At 45.6% G+C, this 21655-nt stretch overlaps 1 protein-coding gene across 1 annotated transcript in view; it reads right to left on the reverse strand.

Annotated features, from left to right (window-relative positions):
- The window catches only part of LOC102457443 (uncharacterized), an 87179-nt gene extending 66238 nt beyond the window's left edge, over positions 1 to 20941 (reverse strand). Inside the window, exons 1-4 of the mRNA XM_075915351.1 lie at positions 20822 to 20941; positions 8424 to 8514; positions 7414 to 7761; positions 5162 to 5446 (exon numbers count right to left, since the gene is read on the reverse strand). Coding sequence (XP_075771466.1) covers positions 5162 to 5446; positions 7414 to 7761; positions 8424 to 8493 — 703 coding nt within the window. The 5' untranslated portion in view covers positions 8494 to 8514; positions 20822 to 20941. The remainder of the gene's footprint in view (positions 1 to 5161; positions 5447 to 7413; positions 7762 to 8423; positions 8515 to 20821) is intronic.
- Between the last annotated feature and the right edge of the window lie 714 nt (positions 20942 to 21655).

Genomic DNA, 21655 nt, shown 5'->3' on the forward strand with positions numbered 1-21655 from the left:
GAGGTGGGGCGTGATCAGTGCTGGGAGCCTCTAGTTGCGTCTGATGCAGGAGCGGCACCTTGGGGAGGAGGAGAAGTCCTGTCCATGCTCCCAAGCGCTGTTCAAGCACGTCATGGAGCCATAGCTGGACTCACTTGTGCTTTGCCGGGACCATGCACAGCACAGGCAGTGCCCTGGGATCTGTATGTGCCTGGGTCAGTCCCACTCCTCGGCCGATTCTCTCCCTCCCCCCCCCCACACTCCCTCCTATGGCCAGCCCTGCTCCCCCTGACCCTCTCTCAGCCAGTCCTGCTTCCTGCTGGCCGGTTTTCCTCCTCCCGATCTCCCCCGGCTAGTCGTACTCCCCCAACCCCTCCCCCAATCTCCCCCGGCCAGCCCCACTGCCCCCGACATCCCTCCACCCAGCTCTGCTTCCCACCACCCACACTCCCCCCATCTCACCCAGCCAGACCTGCTGCTCCCGACCTCCCCTCCCCAACCAGTCCTGCTTCCCGCCAGCTGCCCCCTCCCATAACCTCTGGCCAGACACGCTGCTCATGACCCCCCCTCCGACCAGCCTTGATTCCAACTGACTGCCCTCCCTCCCCCCTTTTTAATCTTCATAAAAAATGTTGCAATATTTTATGAAGATTATGAGTGCCTCAGTTTCCCCTATGTGCTGCATTGTTTCCTTCCAGGTAGGGGAGTCCCATATGCTTTCTGGGCAGGCTAGAACATAGTTGTGGATGATGCCTGGCTGTCTGGGGTCCCAGGTCTTTGAGAAGACAATGGCCAATCCAGTCACGGGGGCTTTGATACTTAGCAAACAATGACCAAGAATGGCCACCTTTCATCAAAAAGCCAGTCAGCATTTTCCCTGCTGGGGAACAAAAGATTGAGAGGTGTGAGGTGAAAGCTAAGTGTGGGCTACAGGAAGCAGCTGGTGTCCACCTGAACCGGGACAGTGAGGTCACAGGGACAGGGCACTGATCTCAACGTGGACCAAGATGGACAATTTTCTGTAATCTTCCTGTGCTGAGTGTCAGTCAACTAATAACCTCTTTTGTTTTACAACACTGGCTGGACTACATCTAGACTGCAGGCTTCTTGAGCAAGACACCTTTTTTGGAAGAGCTCTTCTGAAAAATCTTCCAAAAGAGAACATTCACACTGCAAAAGTGCATCGAAAAAGCAATGAGCTTTTTCAAAAGAGCATCCAGACTGAATGTAAGAATTGATTACTATGGGTGGAATGGCCACCAGAGCACCTGTGCTTTTTTCTCTTTCCTCTTCTTCTGAAAGAACTCCCTCTTCCCTGTCTTCACACATCTTTTTGCTAAAGAGCTCTTTTGCAAAAAGGCTTCTTCCTTGTAAAAACAGGATTATTGATGCCTCAAAACTCCCTCTGTTCTTTTGTTTTACTGTTGAAAGAATGCACTTGCTGTGTGGATGTAACTCAGATTTTGTTGGCAAAACAGCCATTTTTCCGACAAAACTCCGTAGTCTAGACATATCCTGAGTATCACTGCAAATGCTGAGGAAGGAGATGCACAGACCTTCTAGACTGTATCAGTCCCATCAGGGATCTGTCTCAGTAAGACTCATTCAGGGAAGCTTATGATGTAAAACAGGGAGGCTGAAGGACCAGAGGTCCAATCTAATAAGGTGGTGATGCTGTGAGGCTTCCTTGGAGAAAAATGGGACCTCATAGACTCATAGATTCATAGACTCCAAGGTCAGAAGGGACCATTATGATCATCTAGTCTGACCCCCTGCACAATGCAGGCTACATAATCTCACTCACCCACTCCTGGAATAATTCTCTCACCTATATCTCAGATATTGAAGTCCTCAAACGATGGTTTAAAGACCCCAAAATGCAGAGAATCCTCCGGCAAGTGACCCATGCCCAATGCTATAGAGGAAGGCAAAAAACCTCCAGCACCTCTGCCAATCTACCCTGGAGGAAAATTCCTTCCCGACCCCAAATATGGAAATCAGCTAAACCCTGAGCATGTGGGCAAGACTCACCAGCCAGACACCTTGAAAAAAGTTCTCTATAGTAACTCCTATCATCCCAACATTGACCTATTTACCACTGAAAGGTCAATTAATTGCCAAGATCATGTTATCCCATCAAAGCATTCCCTTCATAAATCCATCTAGCTTAATCTTGAAGTCAGATAGGTCTTTTGCCCCCACTGCTTCCCTTGGAAGGCTGTTCCAGAACTTCACTCCTCTGATGGTTAGAAACCTTCGTCTAATCTCAAGTCTAAACTTCCTACTAGCCAGCTTATATCCATTTGTTCTTGTGTCCACACTGGTATTGAGCTTAAATAATTCCTCTCCCTCCCTGGTATTTATCCCTCTAATATATTTTAAAAGAGCAATCATGTCCCCCCTCAGCCTTCTTTTGGTTAAGGTAAACAAGCCAAGTTCCTTGAGTCTCCTTTCATAAAGCAGATTTTCCATTCCTCGGATCATCCCAGTGGCCCTTCTTTGTACCTGTTCCAGTTTGAATTCTTCTGTCTTAAACATGGGAGACCTGAACTGCACACAGTATTCCAAATGAGGTCTCACCAATGCCTTATATAACGGCACTAACACCTCCTTATCTCTACTGGAAATACCTCGCCTAATACATCCCAAAACCATATTAGCCTTTTTTATGGCCTTGTCACATTGACGGCTCATAGTCATCCTGTGATCAACCAGTACTCCGAGGTCCTTCTCGTCTTCCATTACATTCAACTGATGTGTCCCCATCTTATGGGGCCAAACCAACCTGATCTCCTTTTTTGAGAAAGTAACAGATTTTTTAGATAAAGGAAATGCAGTGGATCTAATATACCTCGATTTCAGTAAGGCATTTGATACAGTACCACATGGGGAATTATTGGTTAAATTGGAAAAGATAGGGATTAATATGGAAATTGAGAGGTGGATAAGGAATGTATTTAAGCCAATCTAATTTTCATGTAGACCATTTAGTGGTCTATAAAATCATGACTGGTATGGAAAAAGTGAATAAGGAAAAGTTATTTACTTACTCCCACAACAGAAGAACTAGGGGTCATCAAATAAAATCAATAGGCAGCATTGGGATAGAGAGTACTCTTATTAAGTTTGCAGATGATACCAAACTGGGTGGGGTTGCGACTTCTTTGGAGGATAGGGACATAATTCAAAATGACCTTAGCAAGTTAGAGAAATGGTCAGAGGTAAACAGGATGAGGTTTAATAAAGAGAAATGCAAAGTGCTCCACTTAGGAAGGAACAATCAGTTCCATACATACAAGATGGGAAGCGACTGTCTAGGAAGGAGCATGGCGGAAAGGGATCTAGGGGTCATAGTGGACCACAAGTTGAATATGAGTCAACAGTGTGATGCTGTTGCCAAAAAAGCAAATATGATTCTAGGTTGTATCAACAGGTGTGTTGTAAGCAAAACTCGTGAAGTCATTCTGCCGCTCTATTCTGCACTAGTTAGGCCTCAGCTGGAGTACTGTGTCCAGTTCTGGGCGCCACATTTCAAGAAAGATGTGGAGAAATTGGAAAGGGTACAGAGAAGAGCGACAAGAATGATTAAAGGTTTAGAGAACATGACCTATGAAGCCAGGCTTCATGAACTGGGCTTGTTTAGTTTGGAAAAAAGAAGATTAAGGGGGGACATGATAGCGGTTTTCAAATATCTAAAAGGGTGTCACAAGGAGGAAGGCGAAAATTTGTTCCTCTTGGTTTCTGAGGACAGGACAAGGAGTAATGGGCTTAAAGTGCAGCAGGGGAGGTTTAGATTGGACATTAGGAAAAAATTCCTAACTGTCAGGGTGGTCAAATATTGGAATAAATTGCCAAGGGAGGTGGTGGAATCTCCCTCTCTGGAGATATTTAAGAACAGGTTAGATAGACATCTGTCAGGGATGGTGTAGACGGAGCTTGATCCTGCCTTGAGGGCGGGGGGCTGGACTCGATGACCTCTCGAGGTCCCTTCCAGTCCTATTATTCTATGATTCTATGTTTAAAACAAACAAAAGGAAGTTTTTCTTCACTCAGCACACAGTCAACCTCTGGAACTCCTTGCCAGAAGATGTAGTGAAGGATAGGACTTTAACAGGGTTAAAAAAAGAGCTAGACAGATTCATGGAGGTTAGGTCCATAAATAGCTATGAGCCAGGATGAGTAGGAATGGTGTTCCTAGCCTCTGTTTCCCTGACACATGATAATTACCTGTTGTGACCATTCCCTTTGGGGCATCCTGTATTGGCCATTGTCAGCAGACAGGATACTGAGATAGATCAGCCTTTGGTCTGACTCAATATGACTGTTCTTATGTTCTTATGTTAGACACCACTTAGGCAATGTAACTTTTCTTCCATCAACCTAACTACTGCCTGTTGAGAGGTGAATTTATTACCTCAAAGAAGAACCATTTCTGTCACTATAGTGTTGCTGCTGTAGCCTTTCTGTTGTATATAAAACCTGAGGCTTTGTCTACATTGGCAAGATTTTGTGCAAATGCAGCCACTTTTGTACAAAATCTTGCTACCTGTCTACACTGGCCGCGAGTATTTGCGCAAGAACACTGACATTGTAACGTACAAAATCAGTGCTTCTTGCACAAATACTCTGATGCTCCCGCTCAGGGATAAGCCCTCTTGCGCAAGTATTCTTGTGCAAGAGGGCCAGTGTAGACAGCAAGTTAATTTCTTGCGCAGGAAAGCCTGATGGCTAAAATGGTCATTGGAGCTTTCTTGCACAAGAGAGCATCTACACTGGCATGGATGCTTTTGCTCAAAAGCAAATCTTTTGTGCAAAGGCACATGCCAGTATAGATGCTCTCTTGCGCAAATACTTTTAACGGAAAAATTTTTTCATTAAAAGTATTTGCACTAAATCATGTCAGTGTAGACACAGCCTGAGTGTAATACTTTAGTACAATTACTTTTATCAATCAAACACTTCATCTCCTCAAATATCAATGTCAAGTTCATTTCACAAGATTCAGCACAGCTCCTGACCAGCAATTTTTTTAGATCACTGAAATCTCCACTACTAACATCCCCACAAATCACACAAGAAGGATATTTCCTGTCTCAGTACAGGGTCTAGCTCAGTGAAACTCCCAAGTGACTCTTCTACCCTCCAGTCCCACAGTGACCCTCTTCTGTTCTAGGGCACTCACCGGAGAGGTGAATGGCCGATTGTTGCTCCTTCTCCAGGATGCTATTCCGCAGGATGCAGATGATGTATCCAGTGTCTTTTCCTTCAGTGACAGTGACTTGACTCACAACACTGTACAGGTTCTCCCCATCCTGAGTCATGTCAGTCACAATCTCTGTTGCAAGGTTCTGCCGATTCTTCCCAACCCACTGCACTTCGGGTTTGGGGAACCAACCTGAGGATTTACAGGCTAACCCAATTCCCTGGCCCTGGGGGCCCAGCACATCTATGAACACTGGAGCCACAGCTGCAGAGAGAGACATAGGGCATGTGTGTCAGGGAATCAGTTCTTCAGTAGCACCATGTAGGCATATCTACACTAGGAAACTATTTCAAAATAACTCATTTAAATAATAACTTCCAAAATAACTATTTTGAAGTAGCTTCCACATTACAGGGAAGCCTTGAAATTAGTCTGAGGTAGGCTGCCTTATTGTGAATGTGCTACCTTGATATAGAGCCCAAGAAGCACTGGGGAGTAATTACTTTCAATGACTCTGGGGAGTAGTTATTTCTAAATAGCAGCAATGGAGCATTCCCACTAACACTATTTCAAAATATGCGTTATTCCTCAAGGAAAATGGGAGTTATTATTTCAAAATAACCAGCCTATTATTTTGAAATAATGGACTTGGTAGTGTGGATGCCCCATTTGTTAATTCAAAATAAGGGGAGTTATTTTCTTAGGTTATGTCTACACTTGATCCCTATCTTGAGATAGGGAGCAAGTGTAGATGTACCCTAATTTGGAAATAACTCCCTAGTGTAGACCAGGGCTCAGATATACCAGCTACCCCTGGAGTATAGGAGGCTATGACTATAAAGCTCCATTCCTTTGAGTGCAGCTTCCTTGGGATCCCTCATCTTGACAGCTGGGTATATTAAATAATACCTGCTTGTATTTCTACAGAGCACTTCAGCCTGCAGGCTCAATGGGGAATGCTAAGGGTGTGTCTAGACTATATGGCTCTGTTGATGGAGCCATGTAGATGAGTTTACTAGACATAGCAAAATGAAGCGGCGATTCAAATAATCTCTGCTTCATTTACATAAAAATGGCCCCCGCATTGTGTCGATCAGCTGATTGTCAGCACAGCGCGGTAGACTAGACAGCGATCAGCCAACCCCAGAACCCTTTGCCTTCAGATCCTGTAAGCCTCATTTCACAAGACATAAAGGATCTGACGACAAAGGGTTCTGGAGTCAGCTGATCCCATCTAGACTGCCGCGCTGTGCCGACAATCAGCTGACCGGCACAGTGTGGCAGCCATTTGATATAAATGAACCGGTGATTATTTAAATCACCACTTCATTTTGTTATGTCTAGTAAACTCATCTACATGGCTCCATCGAGGAAGCCATGTAGTCTAGACACACCCATAGAATGAAACTGCTACACAGATCACTGAAACTGCTGCTGAAATGCAGTCACTTCTGGGGTGGAGCTCAGCAGCTGTCAGGATCATGGCACTTCAGTACAAAGCAGGAGGTGAGGGATTGTGACTGCCTATAGCACTCCTGTTACTCCTCCTCAGCTACCCTCCTGAATATTGTCCCCTCTGGTGTTCTTCTCCCACTCTGGTAATGATGCGTCTGGCCATGCCCCTCCTCCTCCATGCTTGGATTTCTCCTGTGCAGCATGCAACCACCCTGCTTTCATTTAAATCACTCCCCAAAGCACATGTCCCCGGCAGGGCCTTTGGACTAGGAGCCACTGAACATCGGAGATGATTGCATTGTCTGGGACTGGGTTACTCAGTGAGTTCAATGAGCAGAAACTGCCCCTTTCACTGCCCTTGTGTAGCACTGGATATGGAGTTAGCACCCAGGGAATAACAAAGGATATCCCAGCTCTGGGACCCTGCAGGGGAGTTCCAGGGAACATAAATATAATTATCACCCCAGCTGGAATTTGGGCAGAAAATGGGATAAGGTCCTACTCTCTCACACAACACTGACCTGAGCTTGAAAGCTGAGGGACGTAGCTTTACATTTTGTTGAAAAGAGGCTGTTTAATGCAGCATTGACCCTGTAAGCACCCCAAGGGGGTCAGCACTGAGTGACAGAAGAATGCCCCCTACTGAGTCCTGCACATCACTCCCTGAGCACAGGACACTGCTGCCCTGCTGGGCTCAGTGTTGGGGCCCTCTCAGTGGGACAGGAGACTCTGGCTGGGAAGACACAGCGCCCCCTAGTGCTGTGTGTCTCTCTCACCTGCAATCCGCAGCTCAGTGGTGGCTTCCTGGCTCCAATCTGGGTCGCTCACAAAGCAGTGGTATGTCCCAGCATCTGACTCTTGAAGCTGTTTCAGCTTCAGGGAGACGTTCCCATTGCTGAACTCCTGTGGGAACAGCTCTGTCCGGCTCTGGTAACCCTCTCCTGGCTGATTCTTGGGACCCTGATCTGAGTACTCATGAACTGGGATAAATCCTGTGTCAATTTTCCTCCACAACACGCCCATGTTGGCCAGTCGGGCCCGGGGTGAGAGCTGGCAGGGTAAGACCACATCCTGACCAACTACCCCCACCACGGGGTGCAGGGACCCATCCAGGGAGAACTTATCTGGAACAGACAAAGTCACAAACAGATTCAGTGTGAGCAAAGAGGAGAGGGCATCTGTCCTGGGGTATATCTGCCCTACAAAGGATGGGAAGAGGTTAACCCCATACTGTGGGTAGAGGTAGCCATACCCTTTTGCCCCCTGCTGGGCATGCTCCAACTTTAACCTAACTTAGTATAAAAGGGTATGTTTAGATTACAAGGGGTTTTTTTTTCCTGAAAAAGATACACAAAATGCTCTCTACATTTTGCATACCTTTTCCCACTTTTTTTGGAAGAGACTTTTCTGAAATTTGACCCGTCTACACTGGGCCAAATTTTGAAAAAAAAACAACCCTCTTTCGGAAGAACTCTTGTACAAGGAGGAAGAAAGGGCTTCTGAAAGAGCGCATCTGCTCTTCTCCAAAAAAAAGTGTGAAAGCAAACAAGTTCCCTGAACGGGGCAAAGTTTTTTGGGGATACCTCTGGTATCACAAAACCTGCCCCCTCCCTCCCCCCACAGTCTAGTCATACCCAAACAGAGTAGCACAGCTCAGTCTTCCATGACTGTGAAAGAGCGAGGACCTGTATTGCAAGCAGCCATGCAGGAGTTGCCATAGCCCTGGAGGCACAATAGCATTCATACAAAGGTACTTGAACAGTAATAACAGGGATTCAAACATTACCAGAGAGAGCACAGGGCACCAGGAGGAGGATCCCCAGGCTGCACACACAGAGCCACCATTGTGTTGCCATGGGATCACTTCAGGCAGAGACCTGTCAGGAGAGAGCAGGGATGGTTAATACCCCACAGCCTGAGTGAGAGGCCGGCAGTGCAGGGAACATGCCCCATTCAGGGAACATCTGTCTGACCCCACTCGCTCTGTTCCCAGGCAGAGCATCTCCCCAGGCACAGGAAAGGATTCACCCCTCCTAGGCTGCTCTGCCCCCTAGCCTGGCCTGGGAATTTATACCTCTGGGCTGTGCTGTGTATCTACCCGCATTTCCTCCCTTTGTCTGTTCTCTGACTGCTCATTGGTGCAAGTGCCCCAGATTTCAGTGCATGGTGACCCTTGTGGATATTCTGTAGCATTTTTTCTGAAGGCTCATTTGTGTTAGAACCATGATGTCTTTTGCAATTATCTGTCTCTCCTAAGTTTATATCTACAGTTCCCATTATACTTGGACAGCAGTGAGTTATTTTCCCTGGCTAGCCTTTGATTATCACTTCTTTTAGAATCCTCAACAATTCATCTTTCTCCAGTCTCCTCTTGTTACCTTGTTAGCTCCACAAATTGACTTTACCATTAGATCCACTTAGGCTTTCATCTCTGCTTCTAAGGTCTTCTCTAGTTTTTAATGGGAATTATTGCTCTGAAAGTGCATTTGCAGTGAATATAAATTTACCAGGCATGTGGGTCACAATCAAATCATGCTTCATCAGCTTTCTTCTTTAAATGATGGATACAGTCATTTAGAGATTTGTGAAAAAATACCATCAGAGCCTTGTGATCCATTTCAACATCCAGGCTACGTCTACACTGTCCCCTTTTCCGAAAGGGGCATGTTAATTTCACAGGTCGTAATAAGGAAATCCGCGGGGGATTTAAATATCCCCCGCGGCATTTAAATAAAAATGTCCGCCGCTTTTTTCTGGCTTTTAGAAAAGCCGGAAAAGAGCGTCTACACTGGCCCCGATCCTCCAGGAAAAAAGCTCTTTTCTGGAGGATCTTATTCCTACTTTGAAGTAGGAATATGATCCTCCGGAAAAGGGCTTTTTTTCCGGAGGATCGGGGCCAGTGTAGACGCTCTTTTCCGGCTTTTCTAAAAGCCAGAAAAAAGCGGCGGACATTTTTATTTAAATGCCGCTGGGGATATTTAAATCCCCCGCGGATTTCCTTATTACGACCTGTGAAATTAACATGCCCCTTTCGGTAAAGGGGCCAGTGTAGACGTAGCCCCACTGTCTGGCCATTTATTGAGTAGCTGAAGTTGAAGTACCTTAATTTGAATTTGTCCACACTGCAGGAAGTTGAAGGAAGGACACTCTCTCTTTGACTTCCTTACTCCTCATGATAGCAGGATTACTGGAGTGTCCCTCTCAGTTTGAATTAGACCTATATGTTCACTAGACCTGATAATTCAAACCCTGGACTTCTCTGTAGTGCAGTGGTCCCCAACCTTTTGAGGTTGTCGGGCGCCAGGGGGCGTGGCCATTCGCCCGCCAGGCACCAGGGGGTGGGGACACTTGCGCGCCCGGGGGCAGCCCCCCCCATAGCCGCATGCCCGGGGGCGAGGCCCCCCCATAGTCATGCGCCCGGGACCGGTGCCCCCTCCAACGGCTGCACGCCCGGGGCCGGCGCCCCCACCCTCAAGCGCCGCGTGCCCGGGGCCAGCACCCCCCCCGCAAGCGCCACGCACCCGGGGCCGGTGCCCCCCCTGCCAAGCACCGCGCGCCCGGGGCCGGCGCTCACCATGCACCATGTGCCCGGGGCCAGGCCAGCCCCGAGCACCTGGCGGGCGCATGCAAATGCCCCCGCTGGCGCCATGGCGCCCGCGGGTACCGTGTTGGGAACCACGACTGTAGTGTCTATACCCATGTGGTCTAAGGGTCACTCATGGGACAGTGAATCAAGTTCAGCAGGTATGTGTGTTATACCTTCATTGGTATATTAATACCAGAAAAAAACCCAGTGACTTTTATTTATTTATTTATTTATGTCTTACATATTCTTGTTAAGACAGAATATTCACCTGAGATCTAACGTCCAGTTTGACTTGAACACTGGGAGCCCTCAAATTCACAGTGCCTGACTTACATCAGATGCCACTTAAAATGCTTTTCAGTGGACTGCCCGTTTTGCCCCTATGATGGTTGTTTCACCCTTATGATAAAAGTCGGCAGGGAAAACAACAGATTCACATGATGAGCCTCAGTCAGTCATTGATTTTATTGTTCAGGCTTTCTGATTGGCTGACTCTGGGGATGGGAGCCAATCAAAAACAAGTCGCAAGGCAACCCATCAACAAGTTATCCTGGCCATGGAGCCCAATCAGACAAGCTATCTCGAAGAATCTGCTTCCAGCTGTCTTCTGGAACATCAAATATGTGATTTTAGATGTTTATTTGAATACTGTTTATCAAATACAGTAGACTTCCGATAATCCGACACCCTTGGGACCCAGGAGGTGCTGGATTATTGGATATGCCAGAGTATTGGGAGGTACTTTGGCAGGGTGCTATGCTGGGTCTGCTGGGACCCGCACTGCATAGGGTGGGTTGGCAGGAAACGGCGCAGCGAGGGGCGAAACTTCCGCCGTGTTGCGGGGAAGTGGTGGAAGACCTACGCATCTGGCTTGCAAGTGGGGAAACCCAGCTGCCGGCTTGCAAGCAGCGGTGGCGGAGAGTGGGCGAGAGGCAGGCAGCTGTTTAAGGCAGGCATGTCTCTCACCCCCTCTTCGCCGCCGCTGCAGCTTACAAACTGGCGTCTGGTTTTCCCCACTTGCAAGCCGGCTGCATGGGGCTTCCACTGTCTCCCCGCAACACGGCAGAGGATTCGCTCCTCGCTGCACCGTTCTCTGCCGACACCGCCCCCCCCCGCCATCCGCCTGCCCACCTGCCTTAAACAGCTGCCTGCCTCTCACCCCTTCTACGCTGCCGCCGGTTGCAAGCCAGCAGCAGGGCAGCTCCAATTGTCCGGCTGGCCAGAGCACTTCCGGGTTCCAGTTGGTGCTGGACTATTGGGAGTGCCGGACCACTGGATGCCGGACAATTGGAGTTTTACAATTGGTTTGTGACATAAATCTGAGTACTCTCTGTAATTGTTTCATTCATTTTCATAGACAGTATCCAGTCCTTCTCATCATATTTTATAGATCCTAGCCCATCTCTTCAAACAGATTGTCTTTAGCTGCAGGCACTTGACATTTTTGTGCAATTAGGATCTGCAGCATTTTGCAAAATGTTTTTTTCCCCACATATTGGTCAGAATTTCCCAAAGGCAAAACACTGCAGCCATGCATGATCCATACCTTGTATAAAGCTATCTGTGGCCTGTTGCCCCACTAGCAGTGCTTTTCATGAAGAATGGTTCTCCTCTTTGATTTGACCTAATTTGGTGACCTATCAGGTGACATCTGTTTTTGCATGCATATATAACCCCCACACAGTCATAGCAGAAGAGTGACATGTGCTCTATAGCCTAAGCTGTAAGCTAGTTCCTGAGAAGCATAAGTATCTTGTGCAAAAAGGGGGTTTTGTGCAAAAAGGAAAAATGTCTACACTGCTTATTTTTGCACAAAAAACCCTTGTGCAAAAATGGACGGAAAGAGATTATGCAAACGAAGCACAAGAAAATGCTAATCCGCACTTTATTTGCATTGCTTCTTCCCTCAAAGCTCGTAGTGTAGCCGTAGCCTGGGTGTGTAGCTTGTGCAATAGAGGCACCTGGCTAGCCTATAAGGTTATGTAGTCAATCCCACTGTTAACAACCTGGGTCTGTTGACTTTACACCTACAAACTTTCTCTCTCAAAGGTTTCATTCTTTTTTGCAATGTAGTGTTTCTGAAATTTATTCAGTATTTTACATAACTTCATGTTTTCACCTACTTCAAATTTAAAGTTGTTATAATTATCCAATGCTTCCTTCTCAACAATCTGTAAAAAGACGGATGATTTCACTTTCTCATTTTTCTCTTTTGCTCCATATTTGCTAAATACAGTTCAGATCTTTGCTGGAATTTCTTCCAGTTCTGTGCAACAACATGTGGCACATCCATATTTGGTGTTCTTCCCTTCTTCAGCTAGTTAACCTATCATCGTGCTCATAACACAAATGAAAGCTTTTGTTGGGTTCTCTGGGTTGCTGCTGCACCATCTCCCCTTGCCTCTGCTTTCAGTTTCAAACGCAGGAATTAACCTCAAAATGATTTTGTCAGTCTCTTTCTCATTCAACCATTGAGACACCATGGGATGTTCTTGAAGTTCATTAGACAACAACTCAGTGGCTACGTCTACACTGGCATGATTTTCCGGAAATGCTTTTAATGGAAAAGTTTTCCGTTAAAAGCACTTTCAGAAAAGCACATCTAGATTGGCAGGATGCTTTTCCGCAAAAGCACTTTTTGCGGAAAAGCGTCCGTGGCCAATCTAGACGTGCTTTTCCGCAAAAAAGCCCCGATCGCCATTTTCGGAAAAAGACTTTTGCCCGAACGGGAGCAGCATAGTATTTCCGCAAAAGCACTGACAATTTTACATGAGATCATCAGTGCTTTTGCGGAAATTCAAGTGGCCAGTGTAGACAGCTGGCAAGTTTTTCCACAAAAGCAGATGATTTTGCAGAAAAACTTGCCAGTCTAGACACAGCCAGTGAGTGAGAAAAGAATCAAACTTTCATTCAACCCAAACTAGAGAGTGTCTGTGGTGAACTGAGTAGCTCAAAATTCCAATCTTCATAATACTGCCCTTTCAAAGGTGACTGTCTGGTTTATAAGCTTGCACAAATATATTTCTAAAATTGACACTCTGCTGCTGAAGGAAGAAGTAGGAACTAAGGGGAAAATCCTTACTTTTCTCAAGGAGAGGGAGACCAGTTGTAGGCCTGTCTCTCCAGAAGAGGAAAAGGGTGGACTCTTTCACTCCAAGTAGTAGTGGGCAAATCTATGGTGTGCCTCATAACGGGGTGAAGCTAGGGCAGGACATTGCCTGAATCTAGGCTCACCCTTTGCAGAGCTCCCTACTGCTACTGGCCTGAGAAGGAAGGATTGTAGTTTGGTCCACAGCCAACTGCTCTCTGTTATCAGTGTATCTCCAGCCCAGCCCCAGAGCAAAGGGTGAACATAGGTTTCTGAGGCTATTTTATTGTGTGTATGTCCCTGTAAAAAGCAGGGCTTTGAGAACCACGGAGCTGGGATATAATAGGCTCTGGGAAACTGGTGACATTTTTTTAAAATTAATTTTTAAGGATTTTTTTTCATTGAAAAATTTTCCTGCAATCTCCCAGTAGTCTGAGAAAACAACTCAAAATACAGCAATAATGATTTAGAATAAATTGAAAATTCAATCATATTTTTTAAAACATTTCAGATCTTAGTTTTTCCTCTTTAAATTACACACATTTTTCATTCTAATTCCCTTAGACTGGAATCAAAAGGAAACCTTTTGTTGTGAATTGTTTCATTTGAAACTTTTAAAGAAAATAAAATTACCATTCTCCATTAGAAACTTTATGGGTGAAATGTTCTTGACCAGTTCTAGTTTCCAGGGTATTTACAGGGCTCTTGTTCATTCTAATACCACAAAGTAAAATATTGGAAAAAGCACCTAAGTCTAAATGGCTTTCAATAAGCTTGAAGAGTAAGGTCTTGTCTATACTAATGCCTGCCATCAACCTAATCTATGTCTCTTCAGCTACAGAAATAGTGTAGCTGAAGTCATTCTACTTCCTGTGGTGTCATGTGTGCAGTAAGGTAAGTGGGGGCTGATTTCCCATCGATGCCAGTTACTCTTCTCGTCCTGATGGAGCACTGGGACTGATGGGAGAGCACTCAGAGATCAATTTATCATGTCTAAGCAGATGCGATAAATCAATGGCTCCACCGCATAGTGGAGACAAGCCCTCAGATCCACAAAAAGCATATAGAAAGATTAACGACTGAGGGATTGTCTCAACGAGCCGGTGGTCGTGGTACATGTAGGTACCAATGACATAGGGAAGGGTAGAAGAGATGTCCTGGAGGCCAAATTTAGGCTGCTAGGAAAGAGACTGAAATCCAGGACCTCTATGGTGGCATTCTCGGAAATGCTTCCAGTTCTGCGTGCAGGGTCAGGTAGGCAGGCAGAGCTTCAGAGTCTCAATGCGTGGATGAGACGATGGTGTAGGGAAGAGGGGTTTAGATTTATTAGGAACTGGGGACACTTTTGGGAGAGGGGGAGCCTATACAGGAAGGATGGGCTCCACCTAAACCAGGGTGGAACCAGACTGCTGGCACTAAACATTAAAAAGGCCGTAGAGCAGTTTTTAAACTAAGAGATGGGGGAAAGCCGATTGGTGCGGAGATGCACGTAAATCGGATGGAGACTTCTCTTAGAGGAGAATCCATTGATAGAGATTCTTTAAGCTGTAGTCAGAAAGAGAGGAGGGGAGAGGGCAAACCATGGGCCAGAGCAGACAAACAACCGCATACAAAGGAATCCCATGCATCAGGGAAGGGCAGACAAATAAGCAGACACACATTTTTAAAGTGCTTCTACACAAATGCTAGGAGTCTGACTAATAAGATGGGTGAACTAGAGTACCTCGTATTAAATGAGGAGATTAACATAATAGGCATCACTGAAACCTGGTGGAATGAGGAAAATCTGTGGGACACAATCATATCGGGATATAAAATATATAGAAAGGATAGAGCAGGCCGAGTGGGTGGCTGAGTGGCACTATATGTGACAGATAATGTAGAATCAAATGAAATAAAAATATTAAGTGAATCAAGATGTTCCATAGAATCGCTATGGATAGTAATTCCATGCTCCAATAATAAGAAATTAGCAGTAGGGATATATTACCGACCACCTGACCAGGACAGCGATACTGATATTGAAATGCTAAGGGAGATTAGAGAGGCTACCAAAATAGAGAACTCTATAATAATGGGGGATTTTAATTACCCCCATATTGACTGGATACATGTCACCTCAGGAAGAGAACCAGAGATAAAATTTCTCAATGGCTTAAATGACTGCTTCTTTGAGCAGCTGGTGCAGGAACCCACAAGGGGAGAGGCAATTCTCGATTTAGTCCTGAGTGGAGTGCAGGATCAGGTGCAGGAAATAACCGTTATAGGACCGCTTGGGAATAGTGACCATGATATCATAACATTCAATATTCCTGTGGTGGGAAGAACACCTCAGCAGTCCAGCACCCTGGCATTTAATTTCAAAAAGGGGAATTACACAAAAATGAGGAGGTTAGTTAAACAAAAATTAAAAGGCACCGTGACTAGAGCCAAATCTCTGAAAGCTGCATGGAAACTTTTTAAAGACACCATAATAGAGGCCCAATTTAAATGTATACCCCAAATTAAAAAACATAGCAAGAGACCTAAAAAAGTGTCACTGTGGCTTAACCACCATGTAAAAGAAGCAGTGAGGGACAAAAAGGCATCTTTTAAGAAGTGGAAGTCCAATCCTAGTGAGATAAATAGAAAGGAACTTAAACACTGTCAAATAAGTGTAAAACTGTAATAAGAAAAGCAAAGAGAGATTTTGAGGAACAGCTAGCCAAAAACTCAAAAAGAAATAACAAAATGTTTTTAAGTACATTAGAAACAGGAAGCCTGCTAAAAAACCTGTGGGTCCCCTAGATGATCGAGCTATAAAAGGAGCAAACATGGATGATAAAGCCATTGCACAGAAACTAAATGATTTCTTTGCTTCAGTCTTCACGGCTGAGGACGTTGGGGAGATTCCCGAATCTGCACCGTCCTTTAAGGGTGATGAATCTGAGGAACTGTCCTGGATTGAAGTGTCATTAGAGGAGGTTTTGGAACAAATAGAAAAACTTAATGTTAACAAATCTCTGGGACCGGATGGCATTCATCCAAGGGTTCTAAAAGAACTCAAATGGGAAATTCCTGAGCTATTATCTGTGGTTTGTAACCTATCCTTTAAATCCGCTTCCATACCTAATGACTGGAAGGTAGCCAACGTGACACCAATATTTAAAAAGGGCTCTAGAGGCGATCCTGGCAATTATAGAACAGTAAGTCTAACTTCAGTACCGGGCAAATTAGTCGAAACAATAGTAAAGAATAAAATTGTGAAGCATGTAGAAGAACATAATTTGTTGGACAAAAGTCAACATGGCTTCTGTAAAGGGAAATCCTGTCTTACTAATCTATTAGAGTTCTTTGAAGGGGTTAACAAACATGCAGACAAGGGGGATCCAGTAGATATAGTATACTTGGATTTTCAGAAAGCCTTTGACAAGGTCCCTCACCAAAGGCTCTTGTGTAAATTACATGGCCATGGGATAAGAGGGAAGGTCCTTTCTTGGACTGAGAACTGGTTAAAAGACAGGAAACAAAGGGTAGGAATAAATGGTAAATTTTCAGATTGGAGAGGGGTAACTAGTGGTGTCCCCCAAGGGTCAGTCCTGGGACCAATCCTCTTCAACTTATTCATAAATGATCTGGAGAAAGGGGTAATCAGTGAGGTAGTAAAGTTTGCAGATGATACCAAACTGTTTAGGATAGTCAAGATAGAAGCATACTGTGAGGGACTCCAAGAAGATCTCACCAAACTGAGTGATTGGGCAACAAAATGGCAAATGAAATTTAATGTGGATAAGTGTAAAGTAATGCACATCGGGAAAAATAACCCCAACTATAAGTACAGTATGATGGGGGCTAATTGGCTACAACAAATCAGGAAAGGGATCTTGGAGTTATCGTGGACAGTTCTCTGAAAACTTCCACACAGTGTGCAGCGGCGGTCAAAAGGGCAAATAGGATGCTAGGAATTATTAGGAAAGGGATAGAAAATAAGACCCAGAATATCTTACTGCCCCTGTATAAAACTATGGTACGCCCACATGTTGAATACTGTGTTCAGATGTGGTCTCCTCACCTCAAAAAAGATATTTTGGGCTTGGAAAGGGTTCAGAAAAGGGCAACAAAAATGATTAGGGGTTTGGAACGGGTCCCATACGAGGAGAGGTTAAAGCGACTGGGACTTTTCAGTTTAGAAAAGAGGCGACTGAGGGGGGATATGATAGAGGTCTATAAAATCATGAGTGGTGTGGAGAGGGCCGATAAAGAAAAGTTATTTATTAGTTCCCTAAATAGAAGAACTAGAGGACACCAAATGAAATTAATGGGGAGCAGATTTAAAACTAATAAAAGAAAGTTCTTCTTCACACAGCGTGTAGTCAACCTATGGAACTCTTTGCCAGAGGAGGCTGTGAAGGCTAGGACTATAATAGAGTTTAAAGAGAAGCTAGATAATTTCCTGGAGGTTAGGTCCATAAAAGGCTATTAGCCAGGCGATAAAATGGTGTCCTTGGCCTCTGTTTGTCAGAGGCTGGAGAGAGATGGCAGGAGACAAATTGCTTGATCATTGTCTTCGGTCCACCCTCTCTGGGGCACCTGGTGCTGGCCACTGTCGGCAGACAGGGTACTGGGCTAGAAGGACCTTTGGTCTGACCCAGTACGGCCGTTCTTATGTTCTTATGTTCTTATGAGACAAGCCCTCAGATCCACAAAAAGCATATAGAAAGGTTAACGACTGAGGGATTGTCTCAACTTTCCTGGGGATTGATGCAACACTAACCAATCCACCAGTCATTGATTTATCATGTCTGCTTGGATGCGATAAATAGATCTAAGTGTTCTCCCATTAATGCTGGTACTCCACCAGGAGGAGAAGAGTAGCTGGCATCAATGGGAGAGCAGCCCCCACCCACCTTACTACACATAAGACACTGTGGTAAATACATCGACTTCAGCTGCGCTATTTGCATAGCTGAAGTGATATAGATTAGATAAATGTCTGGGATTAGTATAAACAACGCCTCACTGATCTGACGGGGACTACCAGCTCAGGCCCTGCTTTAAGGATAGCTGGAGGCAAGAATTAGAGACAGAGAATGTGGACCTGTAGCCAAAATACCTAATATCTTTGGCTGGAGCTCTTGATTGGGGTATTGAAGAACCAAGTTTGATTTCCTCCTACACTCCTGGTTTGGGGTAGGTATTGGATGTCTTTTCTCATCCTGGGTGAATCTCCTAGTAACAGGCTGTGCAGCGAATCTATCCTGTTGGAGCTGTCCCACTTTGCAAAAGTAATTAAATAGTTACGGAAGGACTTTTTTATGATTTGTATCAGAAAGTACGTCTAAACTACATGGCTCCCTCAACAGAGCCATATAGATTTGTTTGTTTGGCAAAGGGGAATGAAGCTGTGATTTAAATAATCGCAGTTTCATTTAAATTTAAATGGCTGCCCCGCTCTACCGATCAGCTGTTTGTCGGCAGATTGGGGCATTCTGGACACTCCCCTGCCAACATGAAAGCCCTTTGTCGACCTCCCCGGTAAACCTCATCCTACGAGGCATAACGGGGAGGTCGATAAAAGGCTTTCAAGTTGGCGCGGGAGCATTCAGACTAGCGTGCTGAGCCAACAAACAGCTGATCAGCTGTTTGTCGGCTCAGCGCGGCAGCCATTTAAATTTAAATGAAGCTGTGATTATTTAAATCACGGCTTCATTTCCCTTTGCTGATCAGCCTAATCTACATGGCTCCATCGATGAAGCCATGTAGTTTAGACACACCCATAGTGTTCTCACTTTTTACCAAAATGTAATGGATTTTGGGGTAAGTATGTCTTGTGAGGGATCATTTGCAGACTCATAATTTGCTGATCATTATTGTCCTGTTAAAATATGGTTTTAAAATTAAAGGATTCGAGTTTGTCATTATTGAGGCATGTTCCAAGTTTAGACAAGTAGGCAAAACCATTTCCTCAAAGACAAAAGGCAAACTGATGCCTCAGCAAGGAGTCTACCAAAATTAAAGGGACTATCACCTGATAAAGTGGCCAAGAGCTGCCGGGCACCCATCTCTACCTTATTAGGAGTGCAGCAGGTATCAGGCTGAACGGGGGCTGGATAAGGTCAGTGGGAGTGGTAAATCCATATTTTAATAAAGAAACAACTGGAGATTCCCATCTCACTCCTCCTGCCCCATCTTCTGTCTCCTGATGCAGATGAAAAGAAAGCTATGAGAAAGAACAGATGACTCTAAAATACTCTTCCCTTTCTTTCTCCCCATGGCACAAGCAAAAACCTGAAGGGCAAGGAAATTAATGGGGGAGAGGTCTTGTCTGGAAGGATTCCAGCCAGTAAAATGCCGAAGTATATGATGAGAGAAACCTTTGCTTTAAAATCATTTAGGTTTGAAGGCTAGCTATTATTGTGTGTTAGCCTTCATTTTCTTGTAGACAATTCTGATTTGCATGCTTTGAATCAGTTAAAATCTATTTTTCTGTACTTATAAACTTGTTTAGTGCTTTATCTAGAGCAGTGTGCATTTGCATAGAAGCGTTTGGGAAACACCAGTGGAGATAACAGGATTTCTGCATATCATTTCCTATTAATGAACTGACAGACTTTATATGACCTTGTATAGTACAGAGGGGTGCTCGACAGTTGAAGATATACATTTCTGGGGGAAAGTCTGGGACTGGAACAAGTTGGTGTTGCCCTGCAGTGTAATTCGTAAGTGGGTGGGTAGAGCACTTGTACCCTGTAGCTGAGCATGGAAAAATGCGGGGGCACGAAAGAGGACAAGCCAATATTCCAGGCTGCCATGGTTGGCAGAGCGAGAGCTGGCGGCTTGAGGCACTGCTGGGTCTGACAGACGATACGGGATCTAACCGCTCACGTCCCTCCTGCACAGACCAGGCCTGTGCCGGGTGCACACCTGCTCTACCACAGCATCATGTCCCATCAGACACAGCATGGAAGGTCTGAGCCCAGCTTAGGCTCAGCTCCAGCCAGTGCCAGGCTGAGAGTCTGTGGGGCAGGGTTGGTCTCTCAGAGTCAATATGTGACGCACCCAGCAGAGTGGGTCCCAGAGTTCTGTCAGGGTCTGTGCAATGCCCAGAATAGTGGAGGCTAATCGCTGCTGGGGTCTCTGCAGCACTTGGCACAATGGGGGCCCCTTAGCTGGGGCCTGTAGTTGTTACAGGTATACAGATAATAACAACACCCAGTGAAGTGAAACATCCCCCACACCCGGCCTGGTAGCCTCTCCTCCTAGAGGCATCAGTGGAGCAGGGCAGAGTAGAGCTGTGCAGCCTGTACACCCCATCCCACCCTCCAGGGAAAGGCCACTGGGAACTCCTGCTGGCCACACTGTGCAGTGAAGGAATAAAGGTCTGAGCAGTGGCTCACACCCACCATTAAGGGCTGCCTAACCATGAGGGAGCTGGGAATGGGTCATGACAGTGGGGCATGCTCTCAAGGGGCAGGAGAGTGAGCAACCCCCAAGACCAAAAGAAAAAGTGTAATAACAAGGAGGGACCTACCTTAAGGACTCAGCATGTCTCAGGAGAGAGTATGTAGAGAGCTAGGGGTCCTAGCCCCACCCAGAGCTCCCAATGGATGTGCTGGGGCAGGTGGGGAAATGGATCCCGGAGCTGTGTGTGAACTCTGATCGGGGAAAGTGAAAGCACCTGGGTGTTTGTCACACATTAACCTGGCAGTGGTGCAATCTAGCCAGGAGCCAGCATGGTGTTCAGTTACCTGTGGAGACATGGGGAGGAGGGAGGAGTTTGTACACTAATAGGTTTCGATTTATCCTCCCATTTCTAAGGAGGCCCATGGCAGGTCACTTCTGAGCACTGTTACACCCTCCTCTGGCTCCACTTCTCACTCTCATCCAAGGGTGGCCAGGTGCCTGGTTTTCCATAGGAAAGTGAAGTCAAAAAGTGAAGTCTAAAACTGTGTGGTCAGATCAACTAAACAGACCCCAAAAGTCCAGTTACTGCAGGTGGGGGAGGCCCTAGGACATGACCTGAAGCAGCCGCCGCTTAGCTGAAGACACTTACGTAACTTATTCCTCTCCTTGCTTTTCTCTAGATCAGTGTTTCTTAAACTGTGCTCTAGGGCATGCCAGTGTGCCGCAAGGCAGTTGAAAGTGTGTGCCACGGAGAACAACAGAATTCAAAATGGTCACCCTTAAAGGGGTGACTTTTTTTTTATCAATAACTTTTTCCTGACCCTCCCTTTTTCCCCTTAATAACTTTCTCCTGACCCTTCCCCCCCCCCCCCCGCCAACTTTTTTTTTTCCTCAACAAAAAATCCTTGGTGTTCATCATAAAAAAAAAATGTTTGGTGTTCTTTGGTCCTAAAAAGTTTAA

This window comes from Pelodiscus sinensis, unplaced genomic scaffold (assembly GCF_049634645.1).
Source record: "Pelodiscus sinensis isolate JC-2024 unplaced genomic scaffold, ASM4963464v1 ctg34, whole genome shotgun sequence".
In the NCBI taxonomy this organism is placed as follows: Eukaryota; Metazoa; Chordata; order Testudines; family Trionychidae; genus Pelodiscus; species Pelodiscus sinensis.